This window comes from Schistocerca cancellata, chromosome 1 (genome assembly GCF_023864275.1).
Source record: "Schistocerca cancellata isolate TAMUIC-IGC-003103 chromosome 1, iqSchCanc2.1, whole genome shotgun sequence".
Lineage (NCBI taxonomy): Eukaryota > Metazoa > Arthropoda > Insecta > Orthoptera > Acrididae > Schistocerca > Schistocerca cancellata.
Window position 1 is genome coordinate 1,104,186,276 of NC_064626.1, and position 25,490 is coordinate 1,104,211,765.

Genomic DNA, 25,490 nt, shown 5'->3' on the forward strand with positions numbered 1-25,490 from the left:
TGTGTGCATGCTGCAACTGCAATACACAGAATGTAAGCCAATATTTATACTTGATTTAGGTTCTTTCCATATCAATGTATTATAAAGTACATCACAACAGAGATATTCATTGTGGCTTTTTTCCCTCCATCCCTGTTTTGAAATTCCACCTCAAATGAGTCATGGAACATCTTGTGTACTTGTGGAAGTGTTTGTTCAGAAATGACCAGCATATACGAATTGCTGGACATAAACTAAACCAGATGGTACTGCAATACCAGCCGCAAGAGGTAGTGATAGGACTGCAAATAATAAATATTATGTTTGGAATAACAGCCAAGCATGAATCAGGAACCAACATGAGACACACTCAGATGTTACAACATATAGAGAAACCAATGAGGCTATACAGCACTGCCAAGAATGAGCCATGGAGATTTAGGCAACGCAGGATACAGCCTAGCCACACAAAGCATAAGGACCCACACACTGCATAAACTTTGTTACCACCATCTCGGCTCATGTCGCATCATGTCTCTGCAACTTCTCTCTCAATAGTAAATGCTATGTGGAAAAATGGCAAAAATTTCCAAAGCACAAACACATCTCAAAGACCCTACATTTAACATCTTTCATTATACACAGAAGAACCGAAACCTGACATGCACTTATTCCCTGTATACCTCCAAAGTAAAAATCTGGACTTTTTCACACTATGGAAAATTGAGGATGTAATAACAATACAAAATATGACAGACTGCTACTCACTATATACAGCAAGCACTGAGCAGCAGACAAGCACATTTAAAGAATACAAAGACTGTTAGATACTGTATTACAGATCATCATTGTCCTTGAGATGGAGCATCACCTCTAATTCATGAGTAGTAATCTATCCTATTTCATATTAAGTCATCACACTATCGCACAGCTCCACTACCACTGTGCACCTTTAAAAAATTTAAAAATTTTATACAAACACTTGTTCATGGCACTTGTTTACGAAAGCTATAGAGACCCTTGCTGATTAACGGTTTTATACTCTCACCAGCTACTGAGTTGACTCATTGTGTGTTCCTTTTTCTCAATGTTTTCAGTGTGTTTCCCTGTTCAAGGTTACTGCATTTGATCCACAGAGGCATTCTGCTTTTATTAGTATATGTCTTAGTTTTGTGTGTAAAGCAGTGGGTTTCTACTTACGATTCTATGGCATCCAAAATAGGATCAAAAGATGCACGATCTGTAGTACTCATCTGGTTCTCTCGTAGCATTTTTATCACATCACACAAAAGCTGGGAAGCATTACCATGACGGTCTGAATCTACTGAAGGATCCAGAAGTGCTACCAGATTTTGCACTAAGTTCTGGTCATTAAGCCACTGCAAAAGAAAATAATATCTAAGTAATTTTGCCCCACAAGATTCAGGCAAAAACCATGACAATCTGCAAAGCAAGATTACATATGATCATCTGTCCTATTTTTGGTCAATTAAGAATTTTAAGACATGTCAGAACACTTTATAAAATGGAAAAGCAAAGAGAAAGGAAATCTCACATGATTTAAAAATGGAATGCTTGTGGATATTTTACAGCTATATATTTGCTATATGTTGAGTGTGATACCAATATTGTTAAGTTTTGTTATTTGTGTGCAAGAAAGTGTGTAGAGGTAGCTTTTGTAACCTGTATCCATAAATATGAATGTGATGTGGCACAGAATAACTGTCACACAGTGATAGGTATAGCTGTCACATCCACAATAATGAAACTAATTACAGTTACAAATAGAGGTAGAAGAAAGATATGGACTGAGAAACTATGTAGCTGATATGTTCAGGTTTCTTTTTCTTTGACCATCTTAAATTTCAATCAGTTTGTCAATAATGAATCGGTCATTCCAATAGAAATCATCAGGTGGAGGTTGCATCATGGTTACAGATTTTAATGAAATTTGGTACAGTTAATACTGCACTAAAGTAAGTTCATATCTCAGATATTCAAATGTGAAACCACTGTTCCCCCCCCCCCCCCCCCCCTTCACAAAATGTGTCTCCATATGTGACCACCGAGCTCCTGTACTAAATCAGACAAAGCCAAAAGGTTGGTATCATTTGAAAGGTAACACTTCTCCCTTGTAGGAGAAAACAAGGGTGTGTTGCAATGATTCATGGTTCAGAAGTAATACATAGACAAACAGCTACACAAGTTATCACAGTTTTACAAGTTTCCAATATTTTTTTATCTCATGTGTGAATGATAGTACTGAAACAATACTTGGAGTGTATAGTGAGTTGATAAGGCTGAATTCATAAAACAAATTTGGTCATGTTACTTGCATGTGCACTTTGACTGACTGGATTTTGAAAATTCCAAAATTGTCGAAAATCACTGTTTGGGACCTATCCAAATGCAATGTGTGCAAGGTCACTGCATGCTGCAAATGGTTTCATTATGTAGCTTGTATCTAAGTCTAATATCTATGTTACTCCCATTTATTGTTAAGCCATTTAACCATGTTCTAATACTGATATACCACATATACCAGGCATTCTATGAGTGAATGAGCCTGTGTGTGACAGTTAAAAATGTAAAAGTCATGACTGTGAACAGTTTCGAGGAAATCCTAAGCAGTAAATTTAAATGTAGAGAATATAAAGATTCTGCAACTTCCCCCCCCCCCCCCTTTTGTTTATCACCATCATATTAGAGAAATTACACTTGTGGGTGCTAGTGGTAAACAGTAAGTTGTCAAGTTGGCAATCATTTCTCACCATTATTGATAAACAGTTCATTGTTGCAATGATTGCCCATCATTACTGACAAATAGTTCATTATTAAGATTGTTTTCAGTAGCATAACTAGAAGATCTGGAAACTAGAAGGCATCGCCAAGTTCTTTTGCATTAATTTCTTTTTTACAATGAAAGCTCTCCTATTTGTCACTAAAATCATGCATAGCTTTTTGATAGTAAAGAAAGACTTTCATTTTACCGAGTTCTGCTCAAGACCTACGGAATTCTGTAAGTTATAACGCTGCGACGGATAAACGCTGTGATAGATGGCACAATTTATACGAGATAATGAAGTTAAAATCTATCCCCTAAAGCACCAAACTATGCCACTGCTATCTTTAAGGGATTTTTTTTCTGAAGTGTCCAAAGTGCATTAAGTTACATTCAACATTAAATTTTTATTTTTTCATTGTTTTATTTTTACGGTGTTAATCCAGGACAATTAGTCAAAACTGCAGACAAAAATAATGGTGAATTACTGAAATTGCCCATTAATCTTGTCCATCAAATAATACGTGCTCTAATTCGAAGTAAAGAAATCAAGGACTAAAATTAAACATTTTATTTTGATTTCCCTAACTCCAAATGTCCCATCCATCACTTGTAGAAAGTCTAATACATGTAATAATAATATATTTTTTATGTACAGACAGCAACCTAACACACCACCTGTAATACAGTTCTGCCATCCCAGGAATCCTGGCTGGTCCACCACAACCATCCAATCACAGCTGTGCTGTCATTGTGCACAGTACTGAATCATCTTATGAGGAGTAAGCATGACACTACAGTTCAGTACGGAAGTGAGCCGCGAAGAGCATGATCATGTGTGGATGACATGGAGAAATGTTTTCTTGGTACACAGCACTGGGGCAGAAATGTCAAACTACCTTACTGTAGACAGTACACAGCACTGGGGCAGAAATGTCAAACTACCTTACTGTAGACAATCAGGACTCGAACGTGTGTGGCTATAGTGATGAGACAAAGCACCTATTGGCTGTTCGTACAGGATTACAAATTGAAGATGAGGAAACTTTGTGTTACCATCATGAGAAAGTATACCTGGACAATTTTACACACTTTTTGGTCATGTATGTTGTGACTCGTTCTCTTGTCACAAGACTGTGGTTTAAAAAAAAAAAAAATTGAAGGGTCAGAGTGACGAGGGTAATCCCAAAAGTAAGGTCTCCTATTTTTTATAAGTACATCGACCTGTTTATTTCTACAATGGTTTACATCAGTTTACAGCTTGAACTTCTAGCTATTTTTCAACATAATCACAATTCCTGTCGATGCATTTTTGGAGAACCTGTGGCAGTTTTTTTTTATGCCCATGTCATACCAGCTCACCGCCATGCTGTTCAGAAATCTATGAACCTCTTCTTTCACCTCGTCGTCAGAGCTGCATCGTTGGGACCACAATTAACGCTGACAGGTTCTGTGAGACTCTGAAAAAACTCAAACTGGCAATTCAGAACAGGACAAGAGGAATGTTGAGCAAGGGCGTGCACATTCTCCATGACAATGCTCTCCCACACATCGCTCAGCAAACTGTTGCTGTCCTGCAACAGTTTCAGTGGAACATAATCACCCACCCACCCTAGAGTCCTGACTTGGCGCCCGGTGACTATCACCCGTTAAAGAACATTTGGCCGGAAAGTGATTCATCTTGCCTGATGTGACGCATCGTGGATGCAAGTCTTTATGTGATAAAGTACATCAGGTTGTTTGTACATTTTATGAAGATGATGAGTACAGTTGTTTGTGTCCAGGGATGGAAGACTTTGTATCTGACCAATCGGAATGTGGTGTTAAAGAACACAAACAGAAATGCCTTGTTTTAGTGAATTTGAAGAAGCTGTATGCAGCCTTCAAAGAGAATTTCCCACTTACAAAACTGGTTTCTTGAAATTTGCATAGTTGTGTCCCAAATGGTGTGTACCCGCGGGTGCTCATGGAACGCATGCTGTGTGTTTGTGTGTGTGTGTGTGTGTGTGTGTGTGTGTGTGTGTGTGTGTGTGTGTTTTGTGTGTTTGTGTTTGTGTGTTTGTATTCATCAACAGAACATGAAGCTGATGTTAGATGTCACCAAGCTTAAGATGACAACTAGACTTATTTGAGAAGATTGTATGCTCTAGCGAAAGCAAGAACTATACGTTATATAAATGTGATAAGTACCCTAGAGTGCAATGTATTTCAGCTCCTCTTGCAGTATCAGAAGCACTGTGTTTGGCTGAAGATGTCCAGTATATGCAGTGGATCACGACAGATCGGTGTACATTGGATATAAGTGGTGGAAATAGTTGATGATTTCATAAACAATTTTTGCAACACACTGGAATTGCTGAAAAGACATCATTTTATAACAAAACAGTAATCACGTTATCTAGCTTCACTGAAAGAAACACTCAACCCAACAGTGTATTGCGATTGGCGATTTTTCTGAGAATTACTCATCTATTGCACAAAAAGCAACACAAGGATTTCACTGGCAGCAATTCCATGCAACAGTGAATCGTTTTGTAGTTTATCTACTGAAATCAGGGTCAGCATCATCAACTGTAAAGACAATGTGCATAATAAGTGACTATCTCATTCACTCAACAGCTGCAGTACATTATTATCAGAAAACCATTATTCCCCATATAAAAGATGCAATGCCACACTTAGGAAAAATCCACTACTTTTCAAATGGAGCACCATCTCAATATAAAAACCAGAAAAATTTAAAAATCTGACAGTGCATTCTGAGGACTTCGGATTGATAGTGAGTGGCATTTCTTTGCCATTAGCCACAGGGAGAGTGCCTGTGACAGAGTTGGGGAGACAGTCAAAAGAAGACTGGGTGCGAGGAAGAGTCTTCAAGAACTTCATCACCCAATCCTCACTGCACAAGCACTTTTTTGAATTTGCATTACACAAGATAAAGGATATTCAGTTCTTCTATGTCTTCTGAGGAGACATTGAAAATAACAGTGCAATGCTACTGAATGAAAGATTTGATCAGTGCACGACAATTCCAAACACAAGACAATACCACCACTTTATACCTGCTGGAAAGGACGTTGTTAAGATGTATCGAACTTCATGCACCATGAGATATGATATGGGTTATCTCTCTCACAATGCAGAGGCACAACCCTCTCCAGTACAATAGCAATCAGTATCATTGCAGGATATCAGGCCATCTTCTTACATTATTTGTGTCTACGATTCTAAGTGGCAACTTGCTTTTGTTGTGGACTGTTCTGAAAAGAACCGAGATGTTTTGGTGAAGTATATGCATCCACCTGCACCAGCTAAAGTTTACTTTTTAACCAACAAAGTCAGCTGGGTGAAACTCTGAGCGAGACATTCTAAAACCAAATATTGTGCCAAACACTATAACAGGCAGACAGTATGCACTGGACAGAGCAACTGAAATTTAAATACTCCAGTTGTTTAACAACTTTCAGCAGTAAAAGTGAGAAAAGGCACTGATCTTCAACACATGTGCTTCCTATGTAACATTCTATTTAGATAATGATTGATGTGTTTAGAGTGTGAAACACATTATTTCTACTAATTCATGTTGAATATGTTGCAGAATAATGGTCTCTTGTGTCAAATTCTGTGGCACTTACAATATTGTCCTTAACAGGTACAAGCTGTTAAAGAGTACAATAAAAAAGTTATGCACTGGAGTAAGACAGATATTCCGTGGGTAACTAGACTTAGATACAAGTTACGTAATTAAACAATTTGCAGCATGCTGTGACCTTGCACACAATGGATTTGGGGAGGTCCCAAATAGTGATTTTCAACAATTTTGGAATTTTCTAAATCCAAAAAGTCAATGTGTGCATGCAAGTAACACAACCAAATTTGTTGTATGAATTCAGCCTTAACACCTCTCTAGCACACCAAATATTGTTTCAGTATTATCATTCATATGCAAGATAAAAAACACTGGAAACTTGCAAAAATGAGATAATTTGTGTAGCTGTTTGTCTATGTATTACTTCTGAACCGTGAACCATTGCAACACATTATTGATTTCTCCTACAAGGGAGAGGTGTTACCTTTCAAATGAGACCAGCCTTTTGGCTGTATCTGATTAAGTACTGGAGCTAGGATGTCACACATGGTTTTTTTGGGGGAAAAAAATGTAACTCTGGGAGGCCCTAGCTCAGCCCCCAAGGGTTTCACAATTCAATACCTGGGACATGAACTTAATTTAGTGCAGGTATATTTCATTGAAATCTGTAACCATGACGCAACCCACTTTGGCTAAAATCTGATAATTTGCAAAGGAATGACCCAAATACAGAAAATTACATCTAAGTAATGAAATTGTTCTACAATTACTGTGAATATCAGCAAATGCAAAGACAGTGATTATAAGTGAATCAAAGGTGGACAACAATTTGTGTGTCAATTTTTTGAAATGTGCAAAAACAAAACACCATTCTATATGCACAAAATTGAATAAATACTGGAGAAAAACCCAAAGTCTTTGTGTGCAAGTCACTGATATCCCAAAATCATTGCTGGTGTTCTTTGATACAACAGAGAATAACATGAAATGCTAACTATATCACATTTACTGATGCCCTTTTTCCCTTTTAAAGACTGAAAATGGTAATTTAATTTAAACAAAGAATTCTGAGAGTTTTACAGAGGCTCATGGGATTTATCCCCTGGTTGCAACAGTCAAGAACCTCTTCACTGACACTTATTGTGGTAGTAGGTGTGTAGATGTTGGCTGGATACAGAAACTAATTACAAGTGTGATCTTTCTGTCCATCATTAATTTTCACATTTGTGCTCTTACTTTAAATTTACAGGTTCTTTTGTGACTTTCCTCAATTCTCTCTCCAAAACTCTGTGTTCTAAGCTTGCCCATGTACTCATAAAAGTTTTAATATTACTACTATTATAAATTAACATTAATAATAAGCCCATCACACATGAAGTACTTAGAGGTGGTGGTGATTTGCCTTCCTTTGTGCCCCCATTTCTTTCGTTCTCTTTCTGTGGTCGTCTTTTCTGTTTTCAGTCATATTGGCCCAGTCATCTTTGGTTTTCCCTGTAAGTCACCCTGCTGTTTGTGAATTTCGGACCTGAAGATTTCACAGTTTTGGACATAATACGGTGTAATTCCTGCCAATTTCAGATCAGCTATGATCTTGAAAATCCATTTCATCATGTCCGTTTTGGCTTTATTCTTATTGTTAACAAAGTCAACTCTGTTTTGTAAGCCTGTCTGGGATCATTCGTTTAATGTGTCTATAGAATGTTAACCCGCATTTTCTAATGTCACCATGGATATTTGTGTATTGTTGGACTTCCTGTTTGATTCTTGGTTGGTATTCTATGGACCTATATTTTTCTTGCAATTTTGGATTCCTTCTTTTCAATGTTTTCAATGTCTGTTTTCCTATTTAAAGTTACTTTATTTGATCCAAAGTGGCATTCTCGTTAACTAATGTACTGTATGTCTTGGTTTTGTGTGCTTGGAGGTACATTTCTTGCTGCAGATCTCTCTAGTAAGTCAGCATGCAGTTTCCATCTTTTGGCATCCGGATTTGTTTGCATTTGTTTCGATGCCATTTTCCTGAATGGTTTCACTGAACTATTTTAACTGTGGAGCTCGTTTGATTATGTCACATTTCATCTTCAAGAACTTTGGTGCTTGTTTGTTGTAGGTCACATTCTCTCTTTTTTCAAAAGATATCTGGAGACCAACTTGTTCTGCAGTTTCTTTCAAGAGTTCAATCTGATTTTGGGCAGATGAAATGTAGCAAGTTAAGGCTGCTAAACTGTCTGCAAATGCTAGGCAATATGTAGATTACTTGCCTCTGCATAGAATGACAGGTTGATCAATTTGAGGTTTGAGTTCTGTTTGCACCATTTCTGTATCACTTTTCTCAGGATGCATATGAAAAACAATAGACAGTCCATCTCCTTGTCCTACTCCAGTTTTGATTTTGGAAGAATCTGAAATTTCCCCATATAATTCGTATCTTTTATTACCACCACCACTATTTTATCTTTAGTTGACAGCACAATAGATCTGTGACTTGATGGTGCACTGTTCATTAAAATTAGATAACAATGCTGAATGAAGTATTATGTTTGGAGAAGATAGCACAACATTACAAGTATTAGTGTATCATAGCTATAATAAACTCCAACTCAAACGATGCTAAGGTGCCCATAATCAGTCACTGCCTGTACGTCTGGTATACAAGATAATTGAGAAGAGTACCTGTATCAGTTTGAGGTAAGGGACCCTGATCCAGAAACAAGAGATTTGAAAGTTATAAGTTAAAATTGTTCTGATACCTCTGGCAGTGGAATACATGTACCAGTACTGTTGTTAATAAGACTGTAGCGTAGGCGACTTTCAGAGGTGATAGTATAGCCCAATACAAGAAAAAAATTTCCCCTTATGACAGGTGAGCAGACGTTCAATAGAAGAGATGTGTTTCACAGTAATGAAGATGAACAAGTGCTCATAGCTCTTAAGGTATGCACCTTCCCTTTGTTCATACTGCCACCCCTGTAAGTTGCCTATCCTACACTCCTGGCAACAACAGTACTAGTACACGTATTAGACTGTCAGAGATACCAGAATGATTTCCACTTATAACTTTTGACACTGCTGTTTCCAGACCAGGATCTCTTAGCTCAAATTGATACAGTTACCATTCTCCATCATCTCTGTAAGTTTGGTTAATCCAGAATCATCTTATATAATGCTGATCATACATATTTCAGGCGTTTATTTTTCTAAAACGCTTAAGTAATATAGGTACCAACCTGTCATTGAGGAATGGAACAAGTTTAACAGTTCACAATGACCTTGTTTCTGTGGCAAAGAAATCCCAGACTATTCCATATTGATCCTAATTTCTGTAGTAACTTACCACATTCATTTTTATTTCATTTGGGTGACAATACTTAAATATGTTAAACACAAAAATTCACGGCAGCTGACACTGCTGGAGGCTAAACTCCAGTTACCTCTCTTCTAATAATTATTTAAATTTCAATCGAAATTGTATAGAAATTTCGTACTGTAAATTGTCATCTTCATCCTACAACTTCTCAAAATTAATGAAGACAAAACAAATGAATAGAACTGCTTTTCTTGTGATACTGTTACATTCTGATACAACTAATAACAACAATAAATAAAATAAAAAAGAACATCATACACTGAACCTAATATCCAATTTTATCATAGTTCTATGTATGATCTGCTATCAGTCCAATGGCTTAGCGGTAAAGTGCCAGACCACAAATCTAAAGGTCTGGAGTTTGATACGTGATCATTCCTAAGATTTTCATCTGTCACTTATCACTTGTTTGATTTCTGGTAATGTTTGTTGATGTGAAAAATGTGAAGCTGCATCGTGGTTCGAAATGCATGTAAAACTGTAGGTTCCCCTACAACTAGCTGGGTAAATCAGTTCAAATGTCACAGGAAGGCAATCCACCTCCAACAGGATCATACAAAGTAAAGCACTATGGTGTTCAAAACAGGATCATACAAAGTAAAGCACTATGGTGTTCAATCTTCGGAATGATGACAGCTTCTTTTACTTACTGTAACTTTTGTTTCACAAAACAACAGTAAAAAAAGTAATATCGATTAAGACACTTAAGAGCAGCACAGATAAATACAATGCCTGTTCTGGAAAGATGGCATAGCGCCACTCCAATTAGTTTTAACATTAACAATTAGTCATCTGAAACTGATATTTAACAATAAATAAGTCACAAATATACTTACTGTGAGAATGTTCTGTTTCATTTGTACTCCTTCAATCTGTGTGATTAGTTTTAATACAAGATCCATGATGGCTGAAGTTCCCAAATGCTTGAGCAGTAAATCCACACAGTTTTCTTTTGACTTTAAGAACTCGAGTACCTGCAAGCAAGTGAACTGATAGGAATACCAGTTCTGGGAAGAGAAGGAGACAAAAAGAAGTATATTAAACAACAAAGCTTCAGTAACTATCATCAACATGGTGATTATTAAGAACATTACAGAAAGATCTAAGTGGAAAAAAAATCCTAACATTAGGATTAAATTTAAAAATTACACAAATAACTGTTCTGTCAAAATAAATGGTGAACAGAAAACATGAATACTATAAAAACAATCTTAATGAAATGGGGTGAGGGTCATTCCAAGTCATTGTCACCAAGAAAGAAATGATGATGTACTATATTAATCAGTATTTAAAATCTAGTGCACTTCTTGAGAAGCAGGCTACTTAACACTCAGAGACCAGCTCAGAAAGATCATCAATAAATATAATTTCAAAATATCATGTAAAAGAAGGGAGACAAATCAGTAAAAAACAAGGTAACAGAGAAAACAATTAGAAACAGAAAAAAATGAAAGCACATAATCAGCAAAGTGAAAATAAATCATATAAAAACAGCATTATGAGGAAAAAGAAGTTTAGGTGTAGAGCATGATCCAAATATATGTTAAGGTACAGTTCCTCCTGGATGTGGAAGCAATTTTCCTAAGATAGAGGTCTGAAATACAGTAATGAATGTAGCCAGTTCCATAATATCTGTTCAATTAGCAATACCTTAATTAATGCTGGCAGTGTAAGTATGTCATTTGACTGTAGCCAATGTCAGTTTTCAAGTTAACTGTTCAACCACTTTACGCTTCCTTTGGTTTTTGTAAAGACTGGAACGATGGAATAGCTACACTGGAGGAGGAGCAGGTGGCAGTAAAAGGGGGTGAGTCAATGTATTGGACATGCTTTAAAATGTGTGTTTACTGTCATGATGAACTGTCATTTCCGTTTATTCACCTCCAGCTTCTCTCACCCAAAAAAAAAGAGAGTGTGATGACTTCATTCACATCTTTCACTTCCCTATATTGTTTCTTATTACCTACCTATGTTTACTAATCAATGAAATAAAGTTTTGAAGACTCAAACTTAGATTTTCAGTCTTTTGTCTGTTCAAAAGTACATTTGTTCCTAACTTACTATGACAGCAGACTATTAAGAGAATTTGGGCTTGGTAAGAATCAAATGGGACTAAAAACAAATTTCACTCTAGTTTACCTAACAATTAGGAAACTAAAAGGATCTGATGATTCTAAATCATTTTCGAATTTCAAGTGATTACATACTCATAACCCACTGTGTAAAATAGAGATTCTGATGACCTAGAAATGAAGTCCTTTTCAATCACGTACATACATCATAATATTAGTAAAAATATATACAAAGGTATACTCCTCACGCAGAAGGTCCGAAAATGAGTTTATAAGAATTTATTTAGGAACAAGGATGTATATCAAATTAAACTAACCAACATGTTCACCATCTTATCAAATGACAGCTGTACAGACACACAACTAAAAAGGGCAAGTATTTAACAAAGGTACTCATGTACACAGTAAAAACTGTTACGGGCATGAATAAAGCAAAATGTAAGGTAAATTTCTAATGGAAAATGTAGCTATTAAGGAGAACATGAAGTGTACTGAGCAAACAATGATTGGAACTTGATATTACCAGAGTGAGTAGCCATAGTGGCACTTGAAAAAAGTGAGAAAACTGACAAAAGTATTTGAAAAATGTGATTGAAAGGTTTTATGTATATAGACTGAAGCAGCGAGTGAAAATCTGTACCAAGGCCAGGAATCTAAACTGGGTCTCCTGCTTACTATGCAGGTGCATTAGCCACTAAGCCACCTTGGCACTGGGCAAAACACATCCTACAGACAGTTTCTCTTTTGGTACATTGTTCCTACAGAGAATCACAGGGGAGGGGACGGGAGGGGGAGGGGGTGGTGGTTGTCTGTTCGATAGACATCCAAACTGTGGTTAACTGGAAAATTTTGCTGGTCTGGACGTCCCCTACCTTGCTCTGACCTTCTTATCACATTGTGAGCTTTTAGTATTCTTATTAGTAAGAATAATCAATTTTGCAAACGAAAATATACAAACATCAACAGAAGTTTTTGCATCACCCCGATATGTGACACAGGTGCGTTGCTATAATTGTTCCTGTACTGATCAGAAGTTCACCCCTGACCTTGTTTGTCTACATACACACAATTACCAAGAGTGCAACTTATGGGCAGAACACCATTCTCAATTGACTCCAGCATTTCAGTAGGAAGTAAAGCATCAGTAAGGACGCATTAGAGACATCTGTGGAACAATAGGGTGAACATCCCTCAAGCCACAATGGACAATTGTTACCAATGACTGGGTCTACATCATAATGTTATGGGCAGAAAGCTTGTTAACCTGAGAAGTGCACCATAGTCAAAATGATGCAGTGTGGATGGAATAGTTTCAAACTGACTGGAGCGTTGAGGACTTCTACTACAAAACATCTCCCTGTTTGACAGTCATACAGGATGATCGGTAACTATGACTTTTTAATCAAAGGAACCGTAGACTGCGTGCTCCAGAACAGAATTTGTCATTTGAAGAGGCCATGGCATTACGTATAGCATCAAACTGTTAGGAGCCTGTTGTACAATGCAAAACTCCATTCCCAGCAACTACAGTGAGTACAGCATCATACACCACAACACCATGGACACCATAACAGATGTTAGGAGACAACTCAGTAATATTGAATGGTTCCAACACTGTGTCCCACATGAGCAACAAAATGGTTGTCGAGTGGTGGTCTGGGGTGCATTACATGGGGCCACTGTACATCTCTGCTGTTGAGGGTAATCTCACTGCTCTACAGAACAGGGATGAAATTCTGCAATGAACAGTGGGACAATATCGCCAACATTTTGACGAAATTTCATCTCGATGGATGATAACTCCTGTGGTCATCATGATGTTCTCTTGAATATGTTCCTTCAGCATGTTAGGATCACCAGAATGGAGTGGCCGGACTGCTTTCTGGTCTTTTGTTGACAAGAAATTAAAAAATGACACTCAATGGCACAAAAAATTCCAGTCTTTCATTCAGGAAGAAAGCAATGACCTGGATACTACATCAACAATAGGAGTGATGCGGAATCTCGTATTAAATTACTTAGAAGTAATGGCACAATGGAAACCCATGGATGTCCTATGTGGAAGAAGAAGAAGAAGGAGAGGAAGAAGAAGAAACACTCAAGCGCAGTTTCTAGCATGTCATATGAAGCAATTTCAATGCGTAGAACGCTCAGGCAAGATCTATCATAGGAAAGTGTTCTAGGAGTAGCATCTTTGACTAGCAATTAAAACATCCCAGCCACTGCTTAAATTTTGAATAAAAATCATCAGATTGGCAGCCAAAGACTCATGGTATAAGGAGCGCCCTCACTCTGCTGAAGCCTTTGTCAAAGAGGTCAGAAGAACAGATGTTGTTGTTGTTGTTGTTGTTGTCTTCAATCCTGAGATTGGTTTGATGCAGCTCTCCATGCTACTCTATCCTGTGCAAGATTCTTCATCTCCCAGTACCTACTGCAACCTACATCCTTCTGAATCTGCTTAGTGTATTCATCTCTTGGTCTCCCTCTACAATTTTTACCCTCCACGCTGCCCTCCAATACTAAATTGACGATCCCCTGTGCCTCAGAACATGTCCTACCAACCGGTCCCTCCTTCTTGTCAAGTTGTGCCACAAACTCCTCTTCTCCCCAATTCTATTCAATACCTCCTCATTAGTTATGTGATCTACCTATCTAATCTTCAGCATTCTTCTGTAGCACCACATTTCGAAAGCTTCTATTCTCTTCTTGTCCAAACTATTTATCATCCACGTTTCACTTCCAAACATGGCTACACTCCATACAAATATGTTCAGAAACGACTTCCTGGCACTTAAAACTATGCTTTATGTTAACAAATTTCTCTTCTTCAGAAACGCTTTTCTTGCCATTGCCAGTCCTCTCTACTTTGACCATCATCAGTTAGCATTTCATAACAACATCTTGCCCTTCGGGTGGGAAACAAACCCTAAAAGGTGAAAGAGTCAGCAGTCATCAAGGGCAACAGAATGCAAAAGGCAATGGAAACAGGATGCAAAAGGCAATGGAAACAGGATGCAAAAGGCAATGGAAACAGGATGCAAAAGGCAATGGAAACAGGATGCAAAAGGCAATGGAAACAGGATGCAAAAGGCAATGGAAACAGGATGCAAAAGGCAATGGAAACAGGATGCAAAAGGCAATGGAAACAGGATGCAAAAGGCAATGGAAACAGGATGCAAAAGGCAATGGAAACAGGATGCAAAAGGCAATGGAAACAGGATGCAAAAGGCAATGGAAACAGGATGCAAAAGGCAATGGAAACAGGATGCAAAAGGCAATGGAAACAGGATGCAAAAGGCAATGGAAACAGGATGCAAAAGGCAATGGAAACAGGATGCAAAAGGCAATGGAAACAGGATGCAAAAGGCAATGGAAACAGGATGCAAAAGGCAATGGAAACAGGATGCAAAAGGCAATGGAAACAGGATGCAAAAGGCAATGGAAACAGGATGCAAAAGGCAATGGAAACAGGATGCAAAAGGCAATGGAAACAGGATGCAAAAGGCAATGGAAACAGGATGCAAAAGGCAATGGAAACAGGATGCAAAAGGCAATGGAAACAACTGCATTCAAGACGCACAATGTTTATCGACAAGAACTAAGGCCTTCAACTGAAAAAATGTCAATGATCTTTCCACTGGCAAAAGATTTTGGATTAGCCCCCTTCAGATCTCCAGGAAGGAGCTGCCAAGTGGGAGATAACTTTGAGATGAAGACTAAATAAGCAACAAAATGGTGACATACTGTGAGTCAGAGCATGGACTGAAAGAAGTTTTAACATAGTAGGGGAGATAGAAAATCTGGAATGGGGAATGCAAAGACTCAGTCTAGAGATAATGGGCGTTAGTGAAGAAAAACTGAAAGGTACGAATTTCTAGTTACAGGAATATAAGATAATAGCTAAACGAAATGCTTTTGGCTGTTAAAAGGAAAATGTGAGAAGCTTTCTGTGACTACTGTAGCAGAGTCTTATCCAAAGACCTCAAATAAAACACAAAGAATTTCTGGTTGTGTGTGAAGGCTGTCACTGGCACCAAAGTTAAGTATTTACACACTCATGGATGACATAGTAATGAAATTTAGGGCAGCAAAGTTAAAGCAGAAATGCTGACCTCCAGTTTCAATTTTCCATTACAAAGAAAACCCAGGGACACTGCTCCAGTTGGATGCAAAACACTGAAAAATTAGAGCCCATACAAATGTTTATTATTTGTAAAAGGAAGATCCTCTACTGTACAATATAAGGTGGCTGGCAGAACAGATCCAGATGTATAAATGGGATTCCTATAGGAACCTCTCATGCCATCTTTTATTCATGGTAAATCACAATGCTGCTGACTCCACAGCAATAAGAGAGATACTAGACTGACCCATAAACTGTTCCTCCAGTCACCCTTCTGGAGACACTCTTGGATTATGTAGTGCAGTTAATGTTATATATCAGTTTTGTTGTTACTCACTGTCAACCTTGTCATGACCTAAAATGAACTTTTCCTGTTATCTCAATTCTGTGATAAAGCCAGGAAATGCATATTCAACAGTGCTAATGCAGCAGTCTATGTTTCAGCTTCTTTCACATATCCAAGGATTCCACCGTAAGAACCAGGATCAAAATGTTGTCAACTTGACTATCAGACTACACTCTGCTCAAAATAAAAGCATAAATATGAGGGTCACTCTAAAAGAAATGCACACTATTTTTGTAAAAATACAGTTTTCATTCTGCATTGTGAAAGTTTTACAGTGTGTAGATACATCCTTCCTGCACGTTTTCAAACTTAGTTCAACCTGTTCCCGTGAGCAGTGCCGTCACAGCACATCTTCAAGATGGCTGCTACACTTGACGTTCGTCAGAAGCAATGTGCTGTCACAGAATTCCTGTGCTGTGAAAACGAGACAGTGGAAAACATCCACAAGAGGTTGAAAAAGTTGTATGGAGGTGCTGCTGTCGATCACAGTACAGTCAGTCGGTGGGCAAGCAGGTTACATGATGAAATCGGGCACGGCGATATTGAGGATTGTCCTCGCAGTGGCACGCCTCTTACTGCACACACTCCAGACAATGTGCAGAGAGTTAACAAATTGGTGACTGCTGACAGACGCATCACAGTGAACGAATTGTCACGCTACACTGGGATATGGGAAGGAAATGTTTGCAGAATACTGAAAGTGTTGGCGTTAAAAAAGGTTTGTGCCATGTGGGTTCCCAGGATGTTGACAGTGGCTCACAAAGAAACAAGAAAAACGGTATGCAGTGAACTTTTGGAACAGTACGAGAATGGTGGAGATGAATTTCTTGGAATAATTGTGACAGGTGAAAAATTCAAAACCACACCTTCTACTGGAAAAGTTATGGCTATGGTGTTTTTCGATTCCGAAGGACTCTTGTTGTGGACATCATGCCAAGTGGAACCACCATAAATTCTGATGCATATGTGACGACACTGAAGAAACTTCAAGCTCGACTGAGTTGTGTTAGACCACATCGGCAAAAGCAGGATGTTTTGCTGTTGCACGACAATGCACAGCCAGACGGCCAGAAGTCAGTCAAAAAACCATGGAAGCCATCACAAAACTCCGATGGACAACACTGAAACACCCGCCTTACAGTCCTGACCTGGCCCCATGTGACTATCATCTCTTTGGGAAACTGAAAAGACTCTCTTCGTGGAACAACGTTTGAAGATGATGACTCCCTTGTGCACACTGCCAAACAGTGTCTCGAACAGGTTGGTCCATAATTTTACTGTGCGGCGGGTATACAGGCACTGGTTCCAAGATGGCGTAAGGCAGTTGAGAGGGATGGAAATTATGTGGAGAAATGAAAATATTGTTCCTAAAGGATGTATCTACACACTGTAAAACTTTAAAACATGTAGAATAAAAGACGGATTTTTTAAAAAAAATAGTGTGCATTTCTTTTGGAGTGACCCTCGTATAACTGACTCAATTAGCCTAATGAACTGCTCCTAATTTCAAATAAGAAGGTATTAGTTTTAATTCAATTCTAGTTACTTCAACTATGTTTTCTCTCTTCTGGGCATTACTGTATATACTCTTCAAGCACAATTAAATACTTACAATACTGAATGATCTCATCATACCATCTGCTATCAACTACTGAAAACTGAAAATTGTGACATAAAATGTATGCCAGCAAGCTGGGTAAAATTTTGGTTGGTTTGTTGACTGGGGGAGGGGACCAAACAGCGAGGTCATCGGTCCCATCGGATTAAGGAAGGATGTTGGCTGTGCCCTTTCAAAGAAACCATCCCAGCATTTGCCTGAAGTGATTCAGGAGAATCACAGAAAAACCTAAATCAGGATGGCTGGATGCTGGTTTGAACTATCATCTGCCTGAATGCGAGTCCAGTATGCTAACCACCGTGCCACCTTGCTTGGTGCAAAAAGTTGAGATCATATTTATTGGTGCAGCATGTGCTGAACTGCAGTGGACAGCCACGGTAAGGACTGCCTAAGGCCAGAGAAGCTGCCTTTGAGAGCTAGCTCGGGAGCAGAAGCTGGGTCTCATCAGGGTCTAAAAGGGAGAGGTGAAGGCAGTTGGCTAGAGAACCTGCATATTGAGGAATATAAAGGCATTGAACGTGGTGGCCTTTGCAAAATGGCAGATTATGACTACTGAGTGAAACTTCAAAATTAATGTTTAATTCACAGATACACTATATCACAAAACCAATCAAATCAGCATGGTTGCAGCACTGACGTGCATAAAATAAGACCATCACATATATACAGAGTTCACCAGAGGAATAAACCTGATGTAAACATTACAGCATGTCTGCTACTCTACAGATTCTGCTATACGTCCAATGTGTATTTGTATCTCAACTATATCAAATATAGTCCCTCGGAAAACTTGAAAGCCGATTTTTTTCTGTAAATTAATGAAGAACATTAAGAACAACCTGTTTCTCGGCACTTTTTAACTGTTTTTCACATGCATGTTTCATTACGGAGCAGGAAGCAGCCTAAGCCACTTTCATACTGTGTATTAACAGTACGATAATCAGAGTGCAACACCACAGAGACACTGATTGTACACTATTTTTGAAATACAAACTACATAGCTGCAGCATGATTTAAGAAAACTTTGATGACTGTTAATACATCTGAATATCTTAAAGCTTCATTTAATGTAACTTAGTGATAAGATATTTAATACACAAGTATGACCTACTTACAAGAGCGTAGCACTATCAGTGTATGTGCGCTACACCTTCTGACCAATCATGGCATTTGTGTTTGTTTACATCAGCTTTAGTCTTATGATGACAGAAACCACAGAAGTTATGCCAGCACTATAAATGAATAATATCGCACAAACCATTATGAATTATTACATGTTGACCACTTCATATAAAACAAACAATATGTCTGATGACAGTGGAGGAAACTAGCTATCATCACTGAAGTTGTGTGTCTATTTTATTTACTGAATTATACAGTGGTTTACTTCTTTTTAACTACGTAAATGTTTAGAGCATCACAGTCTGACACTTACACAGAAAGTAAAGGCAGCATGACATTCCTTGTACCCTTCTCTATTTAACCATGTATCATATACACCGTTCATTGTGCAATTTTTGTTTAATTATTTGAATGTTGATTCGGTCTATAACAAAGACTTGAAAGTGGTACTTTCAATGTAATATCTGACACCTCCATCGAACAGAGCAAAAAGAGGGTCTTTTACTGGGCAAGCGGTAAGTATTGTTTGTCATGTATTAACATGAACTCCTTTGTCAGTTATGCTGAGCCTCTGTGTGTAAATTGTATGTTTTAATTACTGGAGCAAAAACAATTACTAGGGCACTTTGTATGGTCTGAGGGCGACAAGAACACAAAGACACTTGTTTTAAAATGCGTGTTGTACAGTGTAATACACATAAACTGGACTGGGAGAAGGGGAAGCTATTCTGATAATTTTTTCACGTTAAGTCATGAACATCTAGTGTGTATTAAAAACTGTGAAAAATCCAGGAGGGAATGCCTACAATATTACAAAAAAGATAAAATCCTACTTACCACATAGAGGAGATGTTGAGTCATGGACAGGCACAACAAAAAGACTGTTATACATTTCAGCTTATAGCCTCAGTTAATTGAATTAAGGGGGGGGGATACTTTAGCATTAGGCTTTCTGGCTGGCTGAAAGCTCAAATGTACTGCAGTCTTTTTGCTGTGCCTGTCTGCAAATCAGTACCTCCTCCACTTCGTGAGTAGCAATCTATCCCCATCATAATATAGTCAATATATACTACAGTATTTTGTATTGTAATTACACTTCATTCCTCGTATACCTAACCAACTACATCCTAACCCATAACTACTTCACCTTTAAGGGAAGGCATACAAACAAGGGAGTCACACCTAGTGATACATGGGTGGTGACCACGGGGCCCCGAGCTGAGTCCTGGCATTGCTTCCACTTACTTATGCCAGGCTCCTCAGTTTTATCTTTCCTATCTGGCCACCCTCGGCCAGCTCTTGTTCTTTTCCGACCCTGACGCTATTAGGTTTGAGGGCTAGGGGTCTTTCATTTTCCAACCTATACTTCTCATGCAGCGTCTGACCCGGAGTGGGCTGCTGCAAAAGGCGTCTGTATCCCATGTTAGGGGCGGCCCCCAGAACTGCAGAAGGCAACGGAATACCACCGCAGATTATCTTCCTTGCATAATGCAGTCTCCATTTTATGCACAAAAATGGCTTCCTCTCATGTTAAATCAGTGTCTGGAGTTAAAAATAGTCCCCCATTCGGATCTCCGGGGGGTGGGGGCAACTTTAAAGAAGGCAAAAAATCAAAATGAGAATTGGTACCTGGAATGTTAGAACTCTGCTACAAGCTGGAAAACTATAAAACCTTAAAAGAGATGGAAAAGAATCATATGGACCTTGTAGAAGTTGCTGAGGTAAGATGGAATGGACATGGAGAGTTGCAGTCAGATGAATATGTATTGTACTACTCGGGAGGAGAAGCAAAAGGAATGAATGGAGTAGGAATGATTATGACAAAGGAATTGGCTAAACGTGTGGAATATGTAGACTATGCAAATGACTGGGTTATTGGTGTAAGGCTGAAAGGAGCACAAAAAAATTTACTGATTGTCCACTTGTATATGCCAACCTCAGAACATGATGACCAAATTGTAGAGGAAACGTACAGTGTAATAGAGAGAATAATGGACGAAAATAAAAAATGCTGCAAAATAGTAATGGGAGACTGGAACGCCATTGTGAGAGAACCGAAAGAAGGAAACATAGTAGGCAGTCATGGTCTTGGAAAGAGAAATGACAGAGGTGAATGGTTAATTGACTTCTGCAGGGAAAGGCAGCTGATAGCAGCAAACACATGGTTCAAGAACCACAAGAGGAGGCTCTACACTTGGAAATCACCAGGGGATAAATACAGAAACCAAATCAATTTTATACTGGTAGAAGAAAGATACAGGAATGGAACCAAGAAGGTGCACACATTGCCAGGTGCAGATATAAATTGTGACCACAACTTAATTATGGCAGAAATAGAAATAAGAATGAAAAAACTTAAGAAGGCGACCATGGTGAAGAAGTGGGATTTAGAGAAGATAAGATCCAACAAAGAACAAATTACAGAAATGCTGTTTCGGGAGTTTCTAAACACATTACGAGACAAAGAACCACCTGATAATGCCAACGAGTATTGGAATATGCAGAAAGAAGGAATCATTAAAGCAGGACAGCAAAATATAGGATATGTAAAAGGGAAAAGATAAAAAAAACCATGGGTCACACAAGAAATGATTTCGGAGATGGAGGGGAGAAGAAAACTGAAAAACAAGAAGATGCAAGAAAGATATACCAAAGGTTAAATAATGAACTGAGAAGAGAAAGAGAGCAGGCTAGGAAAAAATGGCTAAAAGTAGAATGTGATGAAATTGAAGAACTGGACAGGAAGGGAAGATACGACTTACCATACAACAGAGTAAAGACCATGGCATGGGAACAAAACAGAGCAGGATGTGCTACTGTGGAAATTTTGAGTAAAGACGAAGAGGTAGTGCACAAAGATCGTGGCGATGTCCTCCAGAGATGGGAAGAATATCTAAAAGGGCTATATGACACAAATAACAAACCAGAAACTCTGGAACTTTAATCACACAACAGTGTAAGTGATGACGAGAAAGGACCAACCATCATAATGGAAGAAGTAAAGTCTGCCATAGCTGCAATAAAAAATGGCAAAGCGGTAGGTACAGATACAATACCGGGAGAAATACTAAAATGCTTGAACCAAGATGATATAAGAGAAATATTGAGGTTATGTAATAAAATATGTGACAGTGGTGAATGGCCTGAGGACTTTCTGACAACAGTAATGATTCCATTACAGAAAAAACAAGGAACCAAGAAAAGCAGCGAGCACAGGACAATCATCCTCATTTCACATGCAGTCAAACTGATGTTAAGAATAATTAATAAAAGACTTGAAAAAGTAATGGAGGAGAATCTTGGCGAGGAGCAGTTTGGTTTTAGACAGAATACAGGCACCAGAGATGCAATAGGGCTCCTACGAATCTTGGAAGAAAGGTTTATTGAAAAAGGAAGAGACCTATATATGTGCTTCATCGATCTAGAAAAGGCATTTGACAATGTGGTTTGGGACAAGCTGGCGACTACAATGAGGGAAAAGAGAGTGGACTGGAAAACCAGAAGACTTATAAACTCACTATATCTTAATCAAAAAGTTTCAGTTAAAGTGAGAGGAGAAAGTACAAACTGGATCAGACTAGGAAAAGGAGTAAGACAAGGATGCTGTCTATCACCTACTCTTTTCAACCTCTACTTGGAAAATATGACTGACCAATACTCAATAGATGACAAAGGAGTAGAAATTGGAGGACGAAGAGTAGGGTGTTTGAGGGTTGCTGATGACATGGTCCTTTTAGCCACAGGGGAAAAAGAATTACAGGATTTGGTGGACACCATTGCAACTAACGGAAAAAATATGGAATGAAAATTAACACAAATAAAACAAAAGTATTGGCACTAGGAGGAAATAGGGAAAAAAATTATGCTGAATGGAGAAATACTAGAACAGGTGCAAAACTATAAGTGTCTTGGAAGCAGGATAGACACCGACTGGAAGTGCACCACAGAAATTAAAACAAGGATAGCAATGGCAAAAGAGGTATTTTATAAGAAAAGGAGAATTTTCTGCAGTAGTCTGGACAGAGAACTCAGAAAGAGACTCATAAAATGTCATGTATGGATTGTTGTTCTATATGGTGCTGAAACATGGACTACGAGGAAAAAGACAGAGAAAGGATGGAGGCTTTTGAGATCTGGACATGGCAGAGGGTGGAAAGAATAAGTTGGATGGACAAAGTAAAAAATGAAGAGGTACTGAGAAAAGTGGGAGAGAAAAGACAGTTACTAGATGTAATAAAGAGAAGAAAAAGAAATTGGATTGGGCGTATATTAAGAAAGAATGACGGACTGATAAAAACAGTTTTAGAAGGTTATGTAGAAGGGAAAAGGAAGCGAGGAAGGAAGAGATTCCAGATACTGGATGACATGATGGACGGTGCAACATACAGCAGCCTTAAGAAGGAAGCAATGGATCGCAGAAAATGGAGAGGTAAAGGACCTGCTAATATAGCAGAACTGATGATGATGATACAAACAAATTCGTGGCACAGTGATGGGCACCCGCATGGCACCCTCCTATGTCAACCTCTTCACAGGCTACCAAGAGGAAACATTCCTAGCTTCCCAAACCCCAATCCCCTGGTCTGGTTCAGGTTTACTGATGACGTCTTTATAATCTGGACCCAAGGCCAGGGCACCTTATCCTCATTCCTCCACAATCTCAACACCTTCTCTCCAATGCACTTCACCTGATCCTCCTCCACCCATCATGCCACCTTCCTAGATGTTGATCTCCTCCTCTCAGAGGGCTAAATCTACATATTAGTCCACATCAAACCCATCATTCACCAACAGTACCTGCAATTTGACAGCTGCCACTCCTTCCACACCAAAAAATCCCTCCCATACAGCTTGGCCACCTTTGACACATGCATCTGCAGTGATGAGAACTCCCTTGCCCAGTTTGCTGAAGGCCTCACAAAGGCAGACAGGCAATACCCCCAGACCTAATACACAAACAGATCTGTGACATATCCCCTCTCACACCTGATCCTCACTTCCACACCAAGAAGTAACCACAAAGAAGCACCCCCCTTGTCACTCAATACCACATGAGACTTGAACGACTGAACCATCTCCTTCGTCAGGGCTTTGATTATCTATCGTTATGCCCTGAAATAAGGGACATACTACCAAAGATACTTCCATCCACTCCCAAAGTGGTGTTCCACCGCTCACCCAACCTCCACAACATACTAATCCATCCGTATTCCACTCCCACACCCAATCCCCTGCCACAGGGGATCATACCCTTGTGGAAGACCCAGATGCAAGACCTGCCCTATTCACCCACTCACCACAACTTACTCCAGTCCTATCGCAGGCTTCTCCTACCCCGTCAGAGGCCGGGCCACCTGTGAAAGTAGTCATGTTATATACCAGCTCTGCTGCAACCACTGCACGTATTTTACATTGGTAAGACAACCAACCAGCTTTCAACCAGAATGTATGGCCACCATCAAACTGTTGGCGAAAACAAAGTGGACCTCCCAGGGGCACAACTTGCAGCAGAGCACAACATGCGAGATTTCAATGGAGGCTTCCAACTCATGCCTCCTCACCACCACCAGCTTTTCTGAGATTCACAGATGGGAGCTATTCTCACAGCACATCCTTCACTCCTATAAACTCCCTGGCCTAAACCAAAGGTAAATCGCTGCCACCGCCCCCCCCCCCCCCAACAGTGTGTGTGTGTGTGTGTGTGTGTGTGTGTGTGTGTGTGTGTGTGTGTGTGTGTTTCTGAGTGCCCCCACCATCTTTCCCACTACCACGTCCCAATATGTAACAGCTAGTTGTGTGCTGTCACCTCATGCCCTAGCCTGTAAAATCGCTTGATCAGCCATCTGCCACCTGCCTCCCCCCCCCCCCCCCCCACACACACCTGCACCCCTACCTAGCCCACGGACAGCTCCCCATTCTCCCAAGAGCCACTAGATGCTACCCCTAAACCTCCTCTCTGCCTCCTGCCTCTTTCCATCCCTCACCTCACCCCACCATCCACCCCCACCTTACCACAATTCACTCACTGTGGGACAGGACAGAGCTGGCAGTCGACTGAGCACTATGTAGGGAGTCAAGTATATATACATATGTGTGTGTGTGTGTGTGTGTGTGTGTGTGTGTGTGGACGCGCGCGCCCGCACCCATGCGTGCCCGCGCACCTTTGTCCTACAGCTCGAGAAAGGAATTTCATTCCAAACGCTAGCAAAGCAAAGCTCTGTACCTTTTGTTTGTTTATCTGTCGACAACACAGTGCTTCTGCCTTTTTGGGAGTTGTCTCTCTATTCCTAAATAATTTGTATTTAACAGTTCAAAGGCCACTCCACGTCATTCTGCGCTGTACAATCAGCGACTTGACTTTTATGTTGGTGACCTGTTAGCGACAAGAAAGATCTCTATTATTGTTTTTCTCTATTTTTTTCTTTTCCCTTCAAGAGTTCATTGGGCAGCTTTGAACTCTGATTTTTTTTTTTTTTTTGCTGCATTTTGGAA

At 39.3% G+C, this 25,490-nt stretch overlaps 1 protein-coding gene across 5 annotated transcripts in view; it reads right to left on the reverse strand.

The window, feature by feature from the left end:
• The window catches only part of LOC126091904 (serine/threonine-protein phosphatase 6 regulatory subunit 3), a 183,393-nt gene that overhangs the window by 101,081 nt on the left and 56,822 nt on the right, over window positions 1-25,490 (reverse strand). For 4 of the 5 annotated variants that reach the window (XM_049907219.1, XM_049907245.1, XM_049907228.1 and 1 more), the window contains 2 exons: window positions 10,554-10,724; window positions 1,180-1,358 (listed from right to left, as the gene is read on the reverse strand). In XM_049907219.1, coding sequence (XP_049763176.1) covers window positions 1,180-1,358; window positions 10,554-10,724 — 350 coding nt within the window. The remainder of the gene's footprint in view (window positions 1-1,179; window positions 1,359-10,553; window positions 10,725-25,490) is intronic. The other variant, XM_049907236.1, reaches the window with a different exon arrangement.